Here is a 20,992-nt window from a genome sequence, read left to right as displayed (position 1 = left end):
TTAGCTTCAGTGGGCAACCAGTCTTGGGCTACAGGGTGATATGGCTGCTGGCTAAAATCTCTCTCTCCTAGATAACCAACAGGCTCATCAAAGCGTTTGATCCAGTCCTGATACACTTCTTCATTTCTCAAAAAACCCCAGCCACCATTGTCATCGCTATTTCCATCCCTATTTAGAGCCAGATCACCCCTGCTGCCTCTACCACATCTCCCGGCTCTCCCACGCACAGCACGGCCACGTCTACCTCGGCCACTCCCACCTCGAGCCGCTCTGACTGGATCAAAAGAGCTATCGCTACTTCCAGCCCTATTTCTTCTACCCCTGCTGCCTTTACCTCTAGCAACAGCTCTCCTATGTACACTAAGACCACGTCCACCCCTGCCACCCCCATCCCCGTTGGGCAAATGGTCAAAATGATCTGTTTGCGCTTCGTGAACACTCGCGCCTTGCGCGGCGGCACCATTGCGCGGCAAAGATGTACCGGGAGAAGCGCGCGCGGCACCATTGCGCGGCAAAGATGTACCGGGAGAAGCGCGCGCGGCACCATTGCGCGGAAAAGATGTACCGGGAGAGGCGCGCGCGGCACCACTGCGCGGCAAAGATGTACCGGGAGAAGCGCGCGCGGCATCACTGCGCGGCAAAGATGTACCGGGAGAGGAGCGGGCGATACCACTGCGCGGCAAAGATGTACCGGGAGAGGCGCGATCATTAGACGGCCGATCGTCATTTCCAAAAGGCAAATATTCCCCTTCAGAGTCAGAATCAGCGAATAACATTTGCAACACATCCTCACGGTACAAGTTTTTATTAGCCATTTGACGATTTTCTCTCACAAATCTCACAATTTACTCAGACACTCTGCATGAACTGCTTCCGCATCAATGACACGATCGCTCACTTGCTCTGCTGTTTTCTCCAACACTTTGAATAGGAACATGACGTCATTTTGGTCTTGAATCAAAGTATTACATGTCTGCCATCTAGTGGTAGGGAATACAAATGAGATATTACACCATATTAGGATCTGCAGCCTGTTTTATCAAGTATGACGTCTTGTCGCAATTTTGCGACTTTGGCGCTTAGAGGGTTAAAACAAACTAGTTTGGGACTGCTATAGCTTAACCTCGCAGTGCCTACTGTCTATCAGTATTTGTCATATTCTTATTTTTTATTTTTTTGTTAAGTAAAGGCGGACAGAACTTGTGTGTCAACAATTTTTGTGTAAACAAATGTATTATAATAGGCCTATAAAATTCCTAAAAAGGTGGGTCGCGGCTTGATGACCATGGGGAAATGTGGGTCCCATAGCCAAACTATTCAAAACATCATTCAATGTTGTGATAATCGTAATTAATAATCACAATTACAATTTCAAGGGAATAATCAACAATTATCATTTTTGTCATAATCGTTCAGTCCTACCTATTAAAATAAAATGTGAATGCATTTGACATTAATTTGTGTTTTACTTGTTTGTTTATATCCATAATTAGTTGATACCTGATTACCTTACAATAATTTTTGGCTAAAAAGTCACTGAATCGATTTCAAGTCAATGAATCGTTTCGGATCGTATCGTTCTAAATGAACCAATATCGTCCTTGAATCGTATCGACAATCATGAATCGCGAATCGAATCGAATCGTTGTTAAAACGAATCGTTACACCCCAAATATATATATATATATATATATATTTTTTTTTTTTGTCCTTGCTTTCTTTCTTGTGGCTCAGTGACACACCTGAATGAAAGGCTCATTATGTATGCAGAGTCGTTGTCTTCTCAGGTGTGAACTACTAATTATTCATGATGGTGTTGGATCATTCACGCCCCTGCGCATATTGCCTTTCCAAACAAAAAGTGTCTTACAAAATTTAAATCAATGTATTGTTTTATGTGAATGATTAGGCAGGATGATTTTCAGATAATTTTGAAGAAAAAACTCTAGGCGACAAAATGCATTAGTCAGAAGTCTTGTGGATACATATTTAGTATGTGTTTTGTGGCCTTATTTCAGAAACATTTTTAGTTTTTTCAATAACCATGCATAAACATTATTCTCTCAAAAATACAAACATGTAGATACATGTTGCTCACATATTATCGTAGCCCTGTTTGTGCTAAATAGAGTGTAATTACACCTTTGCCATTAATATGTTTATAAGCAACTGAAAAAAGCACAAATGTCAGGGCATGTCAGAACATCTCAAGGACCCCAAAAACACCTCAGACCCCAGAGGGTTAAACCAAGTCAAAGTTATTTTCTGTTGAGATCAACAGTGCCACAAATTTTGTGAATAGAGATAAACATCTACTGAACCCGGAAAATCCCTTTGATTATGAATAACCATTAACTTGAACTACTTATTTATCTGGGGCAATGTAAATCATGTACAAAAGACAGTAAATCAGGACACTATAAAAGCAACATGAGAGGCTGTGAGGACGACAGAGCAAGAGCTGGAAACAAACATCAGTGAAGAATGAAGGGTTTAGTATGTTTACTGCTGCTGTTGGAAACCTTTGTGTGTGTCGTACAGCATCAGGTAGATGGAGGACTCAATGAGAATGAGATCAGTCAACAGCTCAGATCTGAGGACGGAAGACAGAATCCACCTCAAACAGACACTTTGAGAGATGAAGCTTCAACTGACAGCCAACAAAACTGCCATCTGTGCTTCAGTGACATCCATGCAGCGCTGAGAGAACTGACCGTCACCGTTACAGAGCAGAAAGTGAACATCAGAGAACTGACCGCCACAGTTACAGAGCAGAAAGCAAACATCAGAGAACTGACCGCCACCGTTACAGAGCAGAAAGCAAACATCAGAGAACTGACCGCTACAGTTACAGAGCAGAAAACCATCAACAGAGAACTGACCGCCACCGTTACAGAGCAGAAAGGAAACATCAGAGCTTTAGAGACGAGACTGAGAGAACAACAGACGTTTATCCTGGAAGAGATGAATAAGAAAAATGATGGTACCTCACCAAAACATTCACTCTTTTATCAATGATCCTCAAAGTAAAACCAATGGAATACATTGCATAGTGTAAATGTTAGTGTAAAGTTAAGTGTATCCTGTGTAAATTGTGTTATCTATCTATTACAATAAGCAGTTTCAATGTCATTTAACGGAATCTTTATTCCTTCACAGAAATCTCAAATCTTACTCTGAGTCAAGTGGAGTTGAGAAAGGAAAATAGAGGTGAAATTGTGCCTGAATGATGTTAAATTCAGTGTATACATTCTCAGTGTAATTCAGTAATATATATATCAGAATATTGCTTGTGTTTTTCAATAACAGACAGAGAAATAGCTTTTTCAGCTGCACTGATGAAATCTGGCAGTGGATATATTGGTCCTTTTACCACTGACTTCACACTAACCTACAGAAAAGTTTTGACAAACATAGGGAACGCCTACAACCCAATTACAGGTAATTATCAATGAAATGAGTCATAAAACTCAGTTTATTGTAATGAAAACTCTTCTGCTCCATTCAGACCTCTCTGCAGTTGTGTAATGTGTATAAGAGAATTAAATGATCTGCCATCTTTCTAAACTATTACACAGTGTACTTGGTAATAAAGCAATCATACAGGAAACATCTGATTCTGTATCTCTTGTTATTTGATTTAGGTATTTTCACAGCCCCACTGAAAGGAGCGTACATGTTCAGAGTATCTGTATTTGGTCATGGAGGAACTACAGCATCTGCATTCATTGTTAAGAATGGAGAGCGTATGGTTGTAGCACATGAATATCAGGCTCAGGGTGATTTAAACTCCTCTAATGGAGTTGTGTTGATCCTGGAGGTTGGAGATGTTGTCTATGTGAGTCTTTGGTCTGGCAGGAGGATATATGATGACCAGAATAATCGCAACTCTTTCAGTGGTTTCATACTGTTTCCCTTAAGAGAACAGGAGCTTTGCAGAATGTGATAACAATAATTCTGAACGTTCAGCGTATGATTTAAGATGAAAATCATGAAGAGTCAGTCAAATGAACCTGTGTTAAAGAGGAATGTGCGTTAGAAATTTGCTATAGATTACTGTATAAAAATCAGTATGAGACACTATTGTAATGTTTCCTGTCCTGTGTTTCCCTTGTCTTGTGTGCACTTTTGTTATTTCCTGTTCTGTGTCATGTTTTGTAGTCCTTTGTAGTTTTTCTTGCTTATTAGTTCTCCCAGGTGTTTCTAATTAGCCACACCCCCTTGTTATCTTGTTTAGCTTGTTTGTCTGTGTATTTAAACCTCTGTGCTTCAGTTGTTGGTTGTCGGTTGTTGTTTAATGTACTGTTACCTGTTCATGTCCTGAGTTCCGTGTTCCGCCTGGATTACCTGTTTGTTTAATTAAATGTATGCTTGCACTTGGATTCTCTCTCTGCTTCATCCTTGCCTCAGCGTGACAGAACGACCGACCAAACGATGAATCCAGCAGCATTAAATGAGTCTCATCGTGTCATGCCTGCAAAGCCTGAGTCTCTTCACGTCATGCCTGCAAAGCCTGAGTCTCTTCGTGTCATGCCTGATTTTCACAGCCTGACCCGGGAGTTTGCTGGACAGATCGCGGCCTTGGCCCTGGATAGCCTCGATCTGTTCCAGTACACCTGGGGATTTGTTCCTCTTGCTGCCTCTTGCTCTCTGGGTGACGAGGCAATTAAGGTGTGTTACCGGCTGGGGGCTAAGGAGGTCGACCCGAGGGAGCTCCCCGATCTCTCCGGTCTGGATTGGAGAGAGGCACTCTCCAGATGTCTGGAGAGCTTCCTTCCGTGGCACCCAAGGTCAACACCTGATCTTCACGTCCCGTCCAGTTCAGCCGCATCTTCGCCGCCGCTGGTCCCATCAAGCTCAGAGCGCACTTCTGCTGATCCAGAGACTGTTCACGTCGCTTCTGCTGATCCAGAGACTGTTCACGTCACTTCTGCTGATCCAGAGACTGCTCACGTCACTTCTAGTGATCCAGAGACTGTTCACGTCACTTCTGCTGATCCAGAGACTGCTCACGTCACTTCTAGTGATCCAGAGACTGCTCACGTCACTTCTAGTGATCCAGAGACTGTTCACATCACTTCTGCTGATCCAGAGAGTGCTCACGTCACTTCTGCTGATCCAGAGACTGTTCACGTCACTTCTGCCGATCCAGAGCTTCAAGCCAGTCCAGCCGAGCCTGCAATTCACGCCAGCTCTGAGTCCTCTTCACCGCTGGTCCCGCCCAGCTCAGAGTCTCCTTCGCCGCTGGTCCCGCCCAGCTCAGAGTCCTCTTCACCGCTGGTCCCGCCCAGCTCAGAGTCTCCTTCAACGCTGGTCCCGCCCAGCTCAGAGTCTCCTTCAACGCTGGTCCCGCCCAGCTCAGAGTCCTCTTCGCCGCTGGTTCCGTCCAGCTCAGAGCCCTCTTCGCCGCTGGTCCTGCCCAGCTCAAAGCCCTCTTCATCGCTGGTCCAGGACTCTTTACCGGGGAGCCTCCCCAAGAAAATTTTGGGGGGGGGCAATACACCTCCGGACCAGCCCGATCCACCAGGACCGCCAGAGGGGTGGTCTCCTGTTCCGCCCTGGCCGCCTGAAGGGTCGTCTCCGCCCTGGCCGCCCGAAGGGTCGTCTCCGCCCTGGCCGCCCGAAGGGTCGTCTCTGCCCTGGCCGCCCGAAGGGTCATCTCCGCCCTGGCCGCCCAAAGGGTCGTCTCAGCCCTGGCCGCCCGAGGGGTCTTCTCCGCCGTGGCCGCCCGAAGGGTCTTCACCGCCGTGGCCGCCCAAGGGGTCTTCACCGCCGTGGCCGCCCGAAGGGTCTTCACCGCCGTGGCCGCCCAAGGGGTCTTCACCGCCGTGGCCGCCCGAAGGGTCTTCACCGCCGTGGCCGCCCAAGGGGTCTTCACCGCCGTGGCCGCCCGAAGGGTCTTCACCGCCGTGGCCGCCCGAAGGGTCTTCACCGCCGTGGCCGCCCGAGGGGTCTTCACCGCCGTGGCCGCCCGAGGGGTCTTCGGACAAGATGGCCGACTCCACGCCGGTGTCTTCGGACAAGATGGTCTCCTCTGAGCCGGTGTCTGTTCCTGTGCCATGGTCGCCTGAAGGGTCGTCTCCTCCCTGGCCGCCCGAAGGGTCATCTCCGCCCTGGCCGCCCAAAGGGTCGTCTCAGCCCTGGCCGCCCGAGGGGTCTTCACCGCCGTGGCCGCCCGAGGGGTCTTCACCGCCGTGGCCGCCCGAGGGGTCTTCGGACAAGATGGCCGACTCCACGCCGGTGTCTTCGGACAAGATGGTCTCCTCTGAGCCGGTGTCTGTTCCTGTGCCATGGTCGCCTGAAGGGTCGTCTCCTCCCTGGCCGCCTGAAGGGTCGCCTCCGCCCTGGCTGCCTGCACCGCCTGCTCCGCCCTGGCCGCCTGCTCCGCCCTGGCCGCCTGCACAGCTTGCTCCACCCTGGCCGCCTGCACAGTCTGCTCCGCCCTGGCCGCCTGCACAGCCTGCTCCACCCTGGCCGCCTGCACAGCCTGCTCCGCCCTGGCCTTCTGCCCTGCCGGAGTCTTCAGGCCCTCTTCCGCTCCACGGGCCTAGCCCCCCGTCCCGCCCCCGGATCAGACCCACCACCCTCCTGGACTTTTTTTTTTTCTCTTCTGAGGAGTGTCTGGAATCCACTCCTTAGGTGGGGGGCTATGTAATGTTTCCTGTCCTGTGTTTCCCTTGTCTTGTGTGCACTTTTGTTATTTCCTGTTCTGTGTCATGTTTTGTAGTCCTTTGTAGTTTTTCTTGCTTATTAGTTCTCCCAGGTGTTTCTAATTAGCCACACCCCCTTGTTATCTTGTTTAGCTTGTTTGTCTGTGTATTTAAACCTCTGTGCTTCAGTTGTTGGTTGTCGGTCGTTGTTTAATGTACTGTTACCTGTTCTTGTCCTGAGTTCCGTGTTCCGCCTGGATTACCTGTTTGTTTAATTAAATGTATGCTTGCACTTGGATTCTCTCTCTGCTTCATCCTTGCCTCAGCGTGACAACTATAATGAGTTCTGAGCTGTCTATACATGTAACTTTGTATAAATTACATGTGACTCAAAAGTATGTTAAAATAATACATCTAGAATGAAAATAATACCTTTTTAAGTGTATCATGTTATTGATCCTTGATCTTTATCTCTTCATCCTACATAAATAAATAACAGAATAAAGAAACATTGTGGCAATTTCTTTTCCTCACCTTTTTATGAGCATTTCCCCAACAATGCTTGATTTGAAGCACTCATGAGATAATTTTTATAAGTCCCACCTGGATTTTGTGATTCTGTGTGTGTGTGTGTGTGTGTGTGTGTGTGTGTGTGTGTGTGTGTGTGTGTGTGTGTGAGTGAGAGAGAGGGAGATTTTTTTTGCACTTAAAGTGACTGATTTTGTGGTGGCAATTTCCAGAAGAGTGGGCCTATTTTCCTTAGGATTGGGCTATTCAGAGTCGAAGAATCGACTCCCCATCACTACTGTACTATCTAGCTTTAATAACATGATCACTTAGGATGGGCAATATGAATTTATAGGCAAAGTTAACCCTCTGTCAGGGTTTCCGCGGGGCATTAAAAAGCATTAAAAGTCATTAAATGGATTTTGCAATAATTAAGGCCTTAAATGCCATTAAAAAGCATTAAATTGTAATCCTACATGCATTAAAAAAAATTATCGTTTTGAAGAAAATTTTATATTATCAGTTTATTTGAATATAGCCTTCATAATTAATTATTTTTATTTGCTATCGCAAAATATGTACGTTAGCGGATATAACACGACGAACCAGTTTGGTGATTGCCTCCGCCCGGTCGGAGCAAAGTTGCCGTGATGCGGAGATGACACGGGCATTTTAAACAGTAGGAACAACAGGAATAAAACTAGACCAGAAAACTGGGAAAGTGCAAGGAAGACAAACAGTTTAGGACTTGGTTGCAGCCCGTTGGTGGTCAAAATAAAGAAGGATTTTACAGCGTATGTAAAAAGGTATTTAAGTTGGGTAGCTACAATGGGAATCAACGCCGTAAAATCTCATATGCAGTCTGACTGCCACAAATCGAAGGTGTAACGTTAGTCAATTTCTCTCATCAGCTCGACATCCGCTGTTGATGCTCATTTTGCGTTTTTTGTGCAGATGATTTGTTGAGATGCAATGTTTTGTCCAAGCACTGTCTCTTTAGTATAGTATAATTGTTGATTACTGTCTGTGTACGTGGCTTAAAAAAACTACGCGTTAAAATATTTAATGCAAAACGCAGCATTCGTTCATTTTTGTCATCCTTTGGGTAGCGTTACATTATATAATCCTGCTCTTATTCATGTGAATGCATTTAAACGCGCTGCCCTTGAATGTCCTGTCTATGTGACACACACACACAGAGAGAGAGAGAAAGACGCGCGCCAGACTGCGTGACAGAAAACGGTTGTCACGCTTGAACAAACAATAACATGGCAAACAATAAAAATGGCATTAAAAAGGCATGAGGTCATCTGTCTGAGGTCGGCAAACACGCCGGTGCGTTTTGCTGGATTTTCTTCACATTGTAGCACAATAGACTTAAAGGCCTCATCCGGACCTTTCTATTAACCTCTCCCATGCTTCAATACGACCTTCTAATTAGGAGATACAGCCACTCCCGGTTAACCCTCTGGGGTCTGAGCTGTTTTCTGGGCCCTGGAGGTGTTCTGACATGCTCTGACATTTCTGGTTATTTCTGTTACTTGTGACATTTTCATGGCTAAAGTCTAATTACACTGTATTCAGCACAAACTCTGCTACAATAATATATCAGCAGCATGTTGTAACAGTGGTGGTGACTGCCCTTAACTTAAATTATTATTTTTTTGACGAAAAATGCGGGCGCCAGACAGTTTTCTAAAACTGACAAAAATCAAACAACCCAGGATAGCAAAGAAAACCACTGATTACACACAAAAAACAAATATTTCAAAACAAGTTTCAATTTAACTGGAATTTATTACATAATGTCCATAAACATTATTAAAAAAAAGTACTTATTTCGAAAAAACAACCAAACAAACAGTAAATAAAGAAATAGATAGATATAGTTCTTAACGTAACAGTTAAATTTCACAGTTCAAAATCAGTGTTCACACAATCACATAAACGCTATAAACGAAATCCCAGGTCATACTGGTCACACTCTAGCTGGGCGTCAACACTGGCAGATTTGTGTGTCCATATTCACGCCAAACTTTCCATATAACAAAAGAAAAAGAGGAAAAAAAAACATATTGAATTCACATTTTGCGGGTGAAAACTCAAACAAAATGCAAAATTTCAAAGATCAATGATAATGCATTCAACTTAAAGGGATACTTCACCTCTGGGAAGATGAATGTGTATTTAAAATAGGTCATTTAAGTAGAAGAAATGTGAAGAAATTTTTGAATTTGGAGCTTTCTAGACTGAGAAAAGCCAGAAAATGTATTTTTGGCTTATGTGGATGAAAGACAACAACTCCCAGAATGCACTTGCTTCGCTGCCTTAGGAGGCCACGCCTACCGGTAAGAGTGCGCAGTTGAAAACAACAAGGCTAACTTAGCCTACGTGATGAGTTTGCCATGGATTTGCGTATCTCTAGAGATCGCCCAAAATGTCCGGGATTCGGCTTTTGCGTTCTACAGTCGCCATTCATTCATCATGTTTACTGTGGCGAGTAGGACGAGGCTGACGGTCGCGGGAGAACGGCGCGAGGCCGATGGCGTCATTACTGAGACGCGCCGGGTCTCGCGTCTCTCACGGAGGAGCGGGAATTTTCTTAGCAATGTTAAAACGCACATCAACCGATCACTTGTTTAGCGTTCATGTCAACACTACATTCAGATTCACCAATCGGAATGAATTCAGTTAGATTGAAACAAAAGGTGTGCATGTAAACAATGAATGGCGACCGAAGAACGCAAAAGCTGAATCCCGGACATTTTGAACGATCATCTCGCCCGCCGGACAAGTCCGGGAAAAGGAGGATGGTAACCCCTACTTACTCAGCTTTCTCCTATATTCAGCTTTCTCCACAGAACAAGAGCCTGCTAGCTTAGCTTCCAAAGAAAGACGGCTGACTGTGTGTACATTCTGTGAGTGAGATCCAACCCTGAATGGGCGGGCTGAAAACATGCGGAACAACGCCTTCTACTTTAGCCTCTGGCCAGAAAATCCTCCGATGACGCAAAATGACGATTTTTGCGTCATCGGAGGATTTTTTCCAGACAAAAAATACATAAATCTCTTGTCTCAGGGGGATATGAGGGTGGAAAGCATGGTAATTCGAAAATACTACAGGTTTTCTACTAATACAAAGCTTAATGCTAAATCCTGAAGTATCCCTTTAATCAAAAAGCACGAATAAGCATTAAACAAATGTGCGGATGTGAATGGAATGCGTGTGTGTCTGATAGCGTGTGAATGAGTGTAGTGTAAGATTGCGCGTCGGGCACACTGACCAATTTTGGTGGACGGAATCACAAACTGGAGAGTGTAGTTGGACCTCGCCTGGCTCCAGGAAGGAAGTTTAACGGCCTTGGACTCGTTTGAAAGTGAACCGCTCACCAACAACAGCCGGTCTTTTAAAGGAGTCATGACCTGTAATTTTCACTTTTCCACGAGAATCAATGTATGTTATGATTGCCTAACGATTATACACTGGCCGGGAAGCCGATATTTAAAAGTGAAGCGTTTGTTTACCCCTGGGTTTGTAAACCAGCCCACGTGCACGCGCACTCAAATACGAGATTTTAATTTCAGATAATATACCATATATGGACACCGACACAAGAAAATGATACAGCTATATTTTTATAGAATTGTATATTATATAACTATGACAACATATAATTGTATTGATTTTTTTTATAGAATAGATAAGGATAGATAAATAAAACAAACAGTCAAGTAATAATAAACATAAAGAAAAAGATCACGTTACATGTCTGTAGAAGAAAAATATTGAATGTCTAAAAAACCACAACGTGAAACGAGGCAAAAACACCACATGATAGCAAACGTTGATCTCAATAACCACTGTAAGCTGATAAAAAAAGTAGACTACATCTCCGTTAATGTAATCTACATTAAATAAAAGGTATAATATATGTCTCAGTCAAAATGATTGTCTTTACCATTCAGAGACATCTTGATGTAGACGTCCTTCCATCGACTCCTTACATCTTCCCTTTCCAGCTCAGGTTCAGAGTCTGGCTCATACATATACGGTTGAATTCCGTAGGTCGCGGCCAGGTCGGGTTATTTCACAACTTGCGCCATGATGTCATTTTGGAATGATATGCTTATGTTACCTGCGGTGTCAACCCCCCTCCTTTCTGCCACCAATCAACGCACCCCTCATTTGCATTAATAAAATGACCGTCCACGACAGCCAAAATATCGCATCAGATCTCGGCCTGAAAGACTATAACAGAGTGTGGGTATCCAAGGTAATACTAGGTTATGACTCCTTTAACCCTCTGAGGTCGGCAAACATGCCGGCGCGTTTTGCCGGATTTTCTTCACATTGTAGCACTATAAACTTAAATTACTCCGTCATTTATGGTCATATAGAAAAAAGAAATATAAAAAAACAATCTGTGATATTTTTACTTGTGTATGTGTCCACTTACAATCAAACCAAAACATTGTGCTTTTGTAAAATAAAGAAAATAAACAGGGTGTGCTTTCTGCCTCTCCGTCGCGGTGAACTTTTTTTTCTTGAGCACGTCTATAAACTGAAACAAAACTCAGCGAATACTTGTCACACATTTATGAGCCATATACCTTTATAAACATTTAAGTGTGTACTTTTTAAATGATCGGAATCAAATCGAAAACAATATTCTCTGTTTAAGTAATTTGTATAAAACCAACAAGATGTCCAGCTTCTCAAACGCTTCCTAATTATTTTTAATTTGGCCACGCCCACTCGCGCAAAAGATATTCACATGCAAATCTCCCCATGGAACGCGAAGGCGCTCGTTACCTCAGAAACAAAACACTGTAATAGCAATTTTCAGAAGTTAATATCAAACAGCATCAGAGGTGTAAGAAAACTTTCAAGAGGCAAAACTGTAATAAAGAGAAAAGGTTTATTTCAATGAGGATTCTTTTCACAAAAGCCGCAGCCACCCAGCTTTGAAATAGAATACCTACTAGACACAATAAAACATAGACATTTTATACAGTTTCTTGGCAAAAAAACTACTCCTTCCAGGTTTCTTGTAAATTTCCAGAAAGATACCCCCTATCTCCTGCTGGTTCAGACTGGTCCCCCCCCCCCCCCCCCCCCCGGTGCGGGTCATACTGTTCTTTGTCTCTGAGACACCCAAAGGCCTTCATTTACGACTTAGATTACCTTCTGCTTCCCTAAGGAGAGGGCCTGGTGCCCGTTTTATTAGTTAAATAACCCTGTATTCTTCTGACCAAACTCTTTCTCGTGCTCAGGTATTCCACTATCTTCCTGCCCATCTGTTTTATTGGCCTGCTCTTTCCTGTCCCCCATCAGCTGCTGGAAAACCTCACAGAAACATATGATTCAAATGGAATTTAACAGTTTTAAAACAAATGAATATAAGAAATACTGAATTTTTCCACAACAACACCAAAACACTTCACAAGTCTCTGCTTTTCTTCGAGTTTGAAAGATGCGCCGTGAGCTTACATTGGAATTACCTCAGAAGAAGAAGAACGCGATTTGAAGACAAGAAAGATGTAAGGTAAGAAATTCTTACATATTAGTTTGTTATTGTTGCATAAATTTCACATTGCAGTTGAACTGTTGCTAGATATATGGTGAATATTATAATATTTAGACCCGTGTTTACTGTTACTGTGTTTGTGGATATCTGCTCAAATGTAGATATGTATTTGGTAACCATAATGTTTTATATTTGAGCGCGATCGTGTTTGAATGTATCATATTTGATACATTCGAAAAGCAAAACGGCTTCATGTTTTTACTATTATCTCATTTCATATCATCATAACGAATGGAAACATTTGAAGTAACATGATAATCAATATATTTTTCTCTAGCTTAGTTGTTACTGAAATATTTTGGAAGATTTATAGGCTGCTATGGTTATTGTTATTATTTTATGCAGCACTGCGCATAGCCAACAAATAGGCAAAACAAACCTGGTGTTCATTGCGTTGTTATATTATATATTGTTGGAAACATTTATGTGTGTGTGTATGTGTGTATTCTGTGAATTTTAAAAAGCAATTTTAACCAGAAAAATCTCAAATTTATTCCCCAAATCGTGCAGGTCTATAGTTTCTCTTGATATCAGTATGTTCACTTTTTTCTTTTTTTTTTCTTTCAGGGCCCAGATGCCACTCCTGCTGACTTCAACATTCACATGAGTCTCTGTACATGAACATGGTAAAGTGAAAATCAAACACCTTGGAAATGAAAGGTATGTACAATGTTTTTAGGAATGGCACAAAGGTCTCTGTCTTTGGATCATTGGTTTCAATGAGTGATTTTTTGTCATTTGTTTTGTATTTTTGGATTATGTTGTAAATAAATCCAAAAAATCTAAAAGCCATTCTTTTTTAAATCTCCTCATTCTTTGTGCAAGGTTGCTCAGAATGATAGGGCCTGATAGCTCCTAATAGGTCCGTTAGGGGAGGGTCTTTGTCTTTCTCAGGTGTGAAACGCTTACATATTAACCCTCTGGGGTCTAAGGTGTTTTTGGGGTCCTTGAGATGTTCTGACATGCCCTGACATTTTTGCTTTTTTCAGTTGCTTATAAACATATTAATGGCAAAAGTGTAAATTCACTCTATATAGCACAAACAGGGCTACCATCATATGTGAGCACCATGCATGTACATGTTTGTATTTTTGAGAGAATAATGTTTATGCATGGTTATTGAAAAAACTAAAAACTAAAGTTTCTGAAATAAGGTCATAAAACACATTCTAAATATGTGTCAATAAGACTTTTGACTAATGGATGTCGTCGCCTAGTGTTTTTTCTTCAAAATGATGTGAAAATTATCCTGCCTAATCATTCACATAACACAATGCATTGATTTAAATTTTGCAAAACACTTTCTGTCTGGAAAGGCAATATGCGGAGTGGGCGTCAACGATCATGTATATTTAGTGGTTTGCACCTGGAGACAATGGGGCCCGCATACTTAACCCCCTGAGGTCGGCTATCGCGCCGGCGCGATAGGCTCGTTTTTTTCCGTATGAGTGCAAAAAAAAAAAAAAAAAAAAAAAAAAAAAATTAATTTTTATCTTATATGCTTGTGTTATACATCAATCGATCCTGTTTAGTGTGTATTTTTTTTGTGTATGCTCATAATAAAAACAAAGTGTTGTGCTTTTCGCCAAATAAAGAAAAATAAACATGATGCGAGTTCTGCCTACTCTCCGTCAGTGAAGTCAATTCTGAAACGCGTCCGAAAATTAACCATAACTCAGCGAATACTCAGTCAAACAGGCATACAGTCACACAGGCATGAAGCTTGAATTCTCTTCTTTTAAATGATTATATAATTTTTATAAAAAACAAATATTCACAGTTTATGTAATATGGATGCAAAGAGAGAGATGTCAGTCGTTCTCATCTCAGCTAATTAAGTTTTAATGTGCTCCACCCACAGAGAGCGTGCGCTATTCAAACGCAAATGTGAGGCGATCCAAACAAACCTGTGAAACGCCCACATCAGCTGGATAACACACACCGCGAGTTCACTTTCAGACTTATGTACTTTACGATGCTGTGAGGAATAATACTATCTTGATAATAATCCTGCAAAAATTTACCTCAGAAGTTCTGGAAGTATCATTTCGAGGAGCAAACGGATCCCGCTGAGGAATTAGGTCAGTTCTGTTTGCTTTGTTCTAATCGGAATGAATGAATGCAAAGATGCGTGCTGTTGTGGAGCTACTACAGCTGGCAAAAATACTGTTTAAATATGAATCGCGTTTCTGTGTATGAATGAATGAACGAACGAACGCACAGATGCGCGCTGTTGTGGAGCTACTACAGCTGGCAAAAATACTGTTTAAATATGAATCGCGTTTCTATGAATGAATGAACGCACAGATGCGCGCTGTTGTGGAGCTACTACAGCTGGCAAAAATACTGTTTTAATATGAATCGCGAATACAAAGAAAGATTACACTGGAAATATTGTTACAATTTTAAATGTTGTTGTAATTGTATAACCTTAAAAAAAAAAATATATATATATATATATATATATATATATATATATATAAGGATAGATGTAAACAAAATCTTAAAAGGTCATTATAAGCCTTCTCTTTAAATAATTTTATTATGCTTTATTAGTGACACATTTGGGAAGAGAATATATTCCAAATCTGAAAATACAGTATGAGAACAATTAACTGCACACTTACTAGAAATGTTTACCTTGGATATTGTACAATTTGCAAGCAAAATTTGTGGAAAAAAACAACAAACCAGTTATATATTGACCTTGCATTCTTGTGGCTCAGTCACACACCTGAATGAAAGGCTCATTACGTATGCAGCCTTATTATGCGGGCCCCATTGACTCCGCAGGTGTGAATCACGCCCACCCGCATATGGCCTTTCCAAACAAAAAGTGTTTTACAAGATTTAAATCAATGTATTGTGTTATGTGAATGATAAGGCAGGGTGATTTTCACATGATTTTGAAGAAAAAATTCTAGGCAACGTCATCCATTAGTCAAAAGTCTTATTTACATATATTTAGAATGTGTTTTATGGCCTTATTTCAGAAACTTTCGTTTTTTGTTTTTGAAAAAACCATGCATAAACATTATTCTATCAAAAATACAAACATGTACATGCAAGTTGTTCACATATTATGGTAGCCCTGTTTGTGCTAAATAGAGTGAATTTACACCTTTGCCATTAATATGTTTATAAGCAACTGAAAAAAGCACAAATGTCAGGGCATGTCAGAACATCTCAAGGACCCCAAAAACCCCTCAGACCCCAGAGGGTTAATGACCCATTCATTCAGGTGTGTCACAAGAAAGAATGCAAGAGCAACAGTTGGAAGCATCTCAATTTTTTTTTATTTTTCCACAAATTGTGCTTGCAAATTGGCCTATAATATCAAAAGGAAAACATGTCTAGTAATTGTGCAGTTAATTCTCATACTGTATTTTCAGTTTTGGAATATTTATCCTCTCCCCAAATTTGTCACTAATAAAACACAATAAAAAATTATTTTAAAGAAAAGGCTTATATTTGCCTTTTATTAGTTTGTTTACATCTACCTTGTATTTTTTTTTTTATTAAAAAGGTTACAATTACAACAACAATTCAAGTGTAATCTTTCTTTGTAAAAACTAAAATATACATTTTATCATACATATTTCAAAGTTAAGGATTCATTACTTGAATATAGCCTAGGCTACATTGGAATAAACACTATAACATATTATTTGATTATTTTTGACTAAACATACTATATTTAACATATGAGCAAAAATTGGCAAATAAAAGCTTATTTGAGGTGGCAGATATTTTACAGTAAAAATTTACTCATCTTATCAATGAAATGTTGTCTTTCATGTAACATAGTAACTTTCGTTTTTATTATAAGAAATATAAATGTTAATTTTCAGTTTAATACGTTGCTTATACAAATACATTTTATTTCAACATATTTCACTCGATTTTTACTCAGTAGCCTATAGCAATACAGTTTTCTAAAAGCGAAACATTCACAGACAGAAACGATTCAAATTTAAACCGTCTTTTGCCAGTTGTGGTAAACATCGGCATCTCTGCCGTTCATTCATTCATTCATGCACAGAAACGCGCTGCACTTGAGAATGAAAAAAAAAATTACTACATTATTCCATAGCCTCGGATCTGTTGCTCCTCGTACTTCTGAGGTAAATTTTCCATTATAGTATTATTCCTCACAGAGCTGCGAGACTGTGTAAACAAGTACAATGATCTGATGTGTTTTCTCGAGCTGATATGGGGGCGTTCACAGTTTGCAGGATTGCCTCAGTCATTTGCGTTTGAATAGCGCGCGCTCTCCGGGGCGGGGTCACATTACATCTGAATGAGCTCTAATTAGCTCGACTGGAATCGCTCTCTTTTAATACAGATTTCACAAGCTGAGAATATTTGTTTTATATATAAATTACTTCATTTAAAAGAAGAGAATTCAAGCTTCATGCTTGTGTGTCTGTATGTCTGTTTGACTGAGTATTCGCTGAGTTATGGTTCATTTTCGGACGCGTTTCAGAATTGACTTCACTGACAGAGAGAAAGCAGAACTCGCATCATGTTTATTTTTATTTATTTGGCGAAAAGCACAACACTTTGTTTTTATTGTGAGTATACACAAAAATAATACACACTTAACAGGATCGATTGATGTATAACACAAGCATATAAGATAAAAAGTTATTTTTATTTTTTTTATTTTTTTCACTGATAAGGAAAAAAACGAGCCTATCGCGCCGGCGCGATAGCCGACCTCAGGGGGTTAATGAGCTCCCGCATAAAGCTTTTTCACACAAAACACGTAAAATTTTTAAATCAATATATTGTCTTCTCTGAATGAGCAGTCAGGGTGATTTTCACATAGTTTTAGAGCAAATATTCTAGGCTACGTCATACAATTTTCAAAAGTCTTGTGAAGAAATAATCAGTATGGGTTTCATGACCTTATTTCAGTGAGAATTTTTTTGTGTATTTTCACAAACCACGCATAAATGTCATTATCTCAAAACAACAAACTTTTACACACATGCTGCTGATATATTATTGTAGCAGAGTTTGTGCTGAATACAGTGTAATTAGACTTTAGCCATGAAAATGTCACAAGTAACAGAAATAAGCACAAATGTCAGAGCATGTCAGAACATTGTCAGAACATGTCCGCCATTAATTAATCACTCCACCCTTTCCATTAAAAGTGAAAGTAAACATAAACATGGCCGTATAGTTTACTGCACTGTCACAATGAGTGTAAAAGTTTTTTGTTTTGAGATAATGACATTTATGCGTGGTTTGTGAAAATACAAAAAAAAAAAATTCTCATTAATATGTAAGCTTTTCACACCTGAGAAAGACAAAGACCCTCCCCTAACGGCCCTATTAGGAGCTATCAGGCCCTATCATTCTGAGCAACCTTGCACAAAGAATGAGGAGATTTAAAAAAGAATGGCTTTTTGATTTTTTGGATTTATTTACAACACAACATAATCCAAAGATACACAACAAATGACAAAAAAGCATTCATTGAAAACAATGATCCAAAGACAGAGACCTTTGTGCCATTCCTAAAAACATTGTACATACCTTTCATTTCCAAGGTGTTTGATTTTCACTTTACCATGTTCATGTACAGAAACTCATGTGAATGTTGAAGTCAGCAGGACTCAGTGGCATCTGGGCCCTGAAAGAAAAAAAAAGTGAACATACTGATATCAAGAGAAAGGCCTTCACGATTTTGGGAATACATTTTAGATTTTTCTGGTTAAAATTGCTTTTTAAAATTCACAGAATACACACACACACATAAAAGTTTCCAACAATATATAATATAATGAACACCAGGTTTGCTGTGCCTTGTAGGCATAGGCTATGCGCAGTGCTGCATAAAATAATAATAACAATAGCAGCCTATAAATCTTCCAAAATATTTCAGTAACAACTAAGCTAGAGAAAAATATATTGATTATCATGTTACTTCAAATGTTTCCATTCGTTATGATGATATGAAATTAGATAATAGTAAAAACATAAAGCCGTTTGGTGCTTTTCAAACGCGATCGCGCTCAAATATAAAACATTATGGTTACCATATACATATCTACATTTGAGCAGGTATCCACAAACACAGTAACAGTAAACACGGGTCTAAATATTATAATATTCACCATATATCTAGCAACAGTTCAACTGCAATGTGAAATTTATGCAACAATAACAAACTAATATGTAAGAATTAGGGCTGTGACATTAACGCGTTAATTTCGATTAATTAATCTGAGAAAAAATAATGCGTTAAAAAAAAAATAACGCAGATTAATCCATTCCATATTGACCTTTGAACCTGGAGCCGTTCTAGCCTCCATTCGACTGTAAAATGAAGGAGGGAGACGAGAACGCGCTGGCGCTGCCTGGATCATTGATTGGAACATTTACTAGCCGGCATTTCAACGTTGATTCACCGGTGAACGTAAGGGACCAAGGTCGAATCAATGTTGGATTATGTTTCGATTGTGCAAAACGAATCAACGTTGAAATCGTGACGTTGTTTCACCGTTGATGTCGTGACGTTTCACCGTCTCTTCTTTCAATATGGGTGAATAAAGATTATATGTCGACGTTGAACCAATGTTGAATTATGCTTCGGTTTTGCAAATTGAATCAACGTTGATATCGTGACGTTGTTTCACCGTCTTACCTTTCATCATGGGATAATGAGTCATGACAATGCTGACTGAATTTGTGATTAACTGTACACTAAAATATTGTTAACTGTCAAATTACTTGCAGTAATGGCTTAATTAAACACATTTAATAAAAATATAACACATGCTCAAGATTGTAAAACAAGTTTTATTCTGAAAAAACAAAAGTCTAAAAATACTTTCTAAAACAGATGAAAAACATCTCAAACTTTAAATTGCAGCATTTTTGAAGTAATGTTAAAAACCTGTAAAGCAAGTGTAAATAATGTTTATAATTTGTTTAATATTAAATGTATAATTTAATAATGTTCATTAATAATGTTCATTAATAATGTTCAATAATTTAATAATGTTCAATTGTATTGTATTGATTATTTGCTAGGCACAATTATTTCAATGCTCACCCTTTGAACATTTGAACATTATTTCAATAACATGTTCAACACAATTATTTTTAATTGATTGACAGCCCTAATTTATATGCGATTAAAATGCGATTAATTTCGATTAATTAATTACAAAGCCTCTAATTAATTAGATTAATTTTTTTAATCGAGTCCCGGCCCTAGTAAGAATTTCTTACCTTACATCTTTCTTTCTTCTTTCTTGTCTTCAAATCGCGTTCTTCTTCTTCTGAGGTAGCCTAAATCCAATGTAAGCTCACGGCGCGTCTTTCAAACTCGGCGAAAAGCAGAGACTTGTGAAGTGTTTTGGTGTTTTGTTTTCGAGGTAATGAGCGTGTTCGCGTTCCATGTGGAGATTTGCATGTCAATCTCTTTTGCGCGAGTGGGCGTGTTCAAATTAAAAATAATTAGGAAGCGTTTGAGAAGCTGGACATCTTGTTGGTTTTATACAAATTACTTAAACAGAGAATATTTGTTTTCAGTTTGAATCCGATCATTTAAATGTACACACTTAAATGATTATAAAGGTATATGGCTCATAAATGTGTGGCAAGTATTCGCTGAGTTTTGTTTCAGTTTATAGACGTGCTCAAGAAAAAAAGTTCACCGCGACGGAGAGGCAGAACGCACACCCTGTTTATTTTCTTTATTTTACAAAAGCACAATGTTTTGATTTGATTGGAAGTGGACACATACAAAAGTAAAAATATCACAGATTCTTTTTTTATATTTCTTTTTTCTGTATGACCATAAATGACGGAGTAATTTAAGTTTATAGTGCTACAATGTGAAGAAAATCCTGCAAAATGCGCCCGCGCGTTTGCCGACCTCAGAGGGTTACATTTGGAGTGTCGATATCTCATGAACCCTACATAACAGAGACATCAAAGTAGACTCTTTGGAAAGGTGAGAACTAACCCGTTCGAATGGTACCTAGTTTATGTCGATGTCAACTTCCTGGGCGGAGCTATGGGCCCAAATATAGGGATCAAGAGGTCTTACTCATAAGAGATTTAAAAATGAGATGGAGTGCATGCTTGTGAACTTGGTCTGGCTCGGGTTAGTCTGAAGTGGTCAGTGGACGGATGGACCGTGCACAAACAGGTTCAGACCTTAGATTTGAGCCTTGGATGTTTCATTCCCCTAAACCTATTCCCCAAACCCCACCCTAAGTGAAT

The 20,992-nt window shown here is 40.2% G+C and overlaps 2 protein-coding genes across 3 annotated transcripts in view; both read left to right on the top strand.

The window, feature by feature from the left end:
- The window catches only part of LOC307157633 (membrane-spanning 4-domains subfamily A member 4A-like), a gene marked incomplete at its 3' end in the record, with an annotated part of 283,411 nt that overhangs the window by 223,152 nt on the left and 39,267 nt on the right, over window positions 1–20,992 (top strand). The gene's annotated exons all lie outside the window — the stretch shown is intronic.
- On the top strand, window positions 2,430–7,168 carry LOC307157488 (uncharacterized protein). 2 transcript variants are annotated; one of them, XM_079869405.1, is made up of 4 exons: window positions 2,430–2,983; window positions 3,160–3,210; window positions 3,310–3,441; window positions 3,645–7,168. In XM_079869405.1, the coding sequence occupies exon 4, from the start codon at window positions 4,435–4,437 to the stop codon at window positions 6,637–6,639; it is 2,205 nt and encodes a 734-aa protein (XP_079725531.1). In that variant the 5' UTR covers window positions 2,430–2,983; window positions 3,160–3,210; window positions 3,310–3,441; window positions 3,645–4,434; the 3' UTR covers window positions 6,640–7,168. The 2 variants fall into 2 exon arrangements, with proteins under 2 accessions (XP_079725531.1, XP_079725532.1); XM_079869406.1 differs by lacking the exon at window positions 3,160–3,210 and having other exon boundaries at window positions 2,913–2,983; window positions 3,645–7,162.

This window comes from Squalius cephalus (genome assembly GCF_949319135.1).
Source record: "Squalius cephalus genome assembly, chromosome: 4".
In the NCBI taxonomy this organism is placed as follows: domain Eukaryota; kingdom Metazoa; phylum Chordata; class Actinopteri; order Cypriniformes; family Leuciscidae; genus Squalius; species Squalius cephalus.
This window is presented reverse-complemented; position numbering and strand designations above follow the sequence as displayed.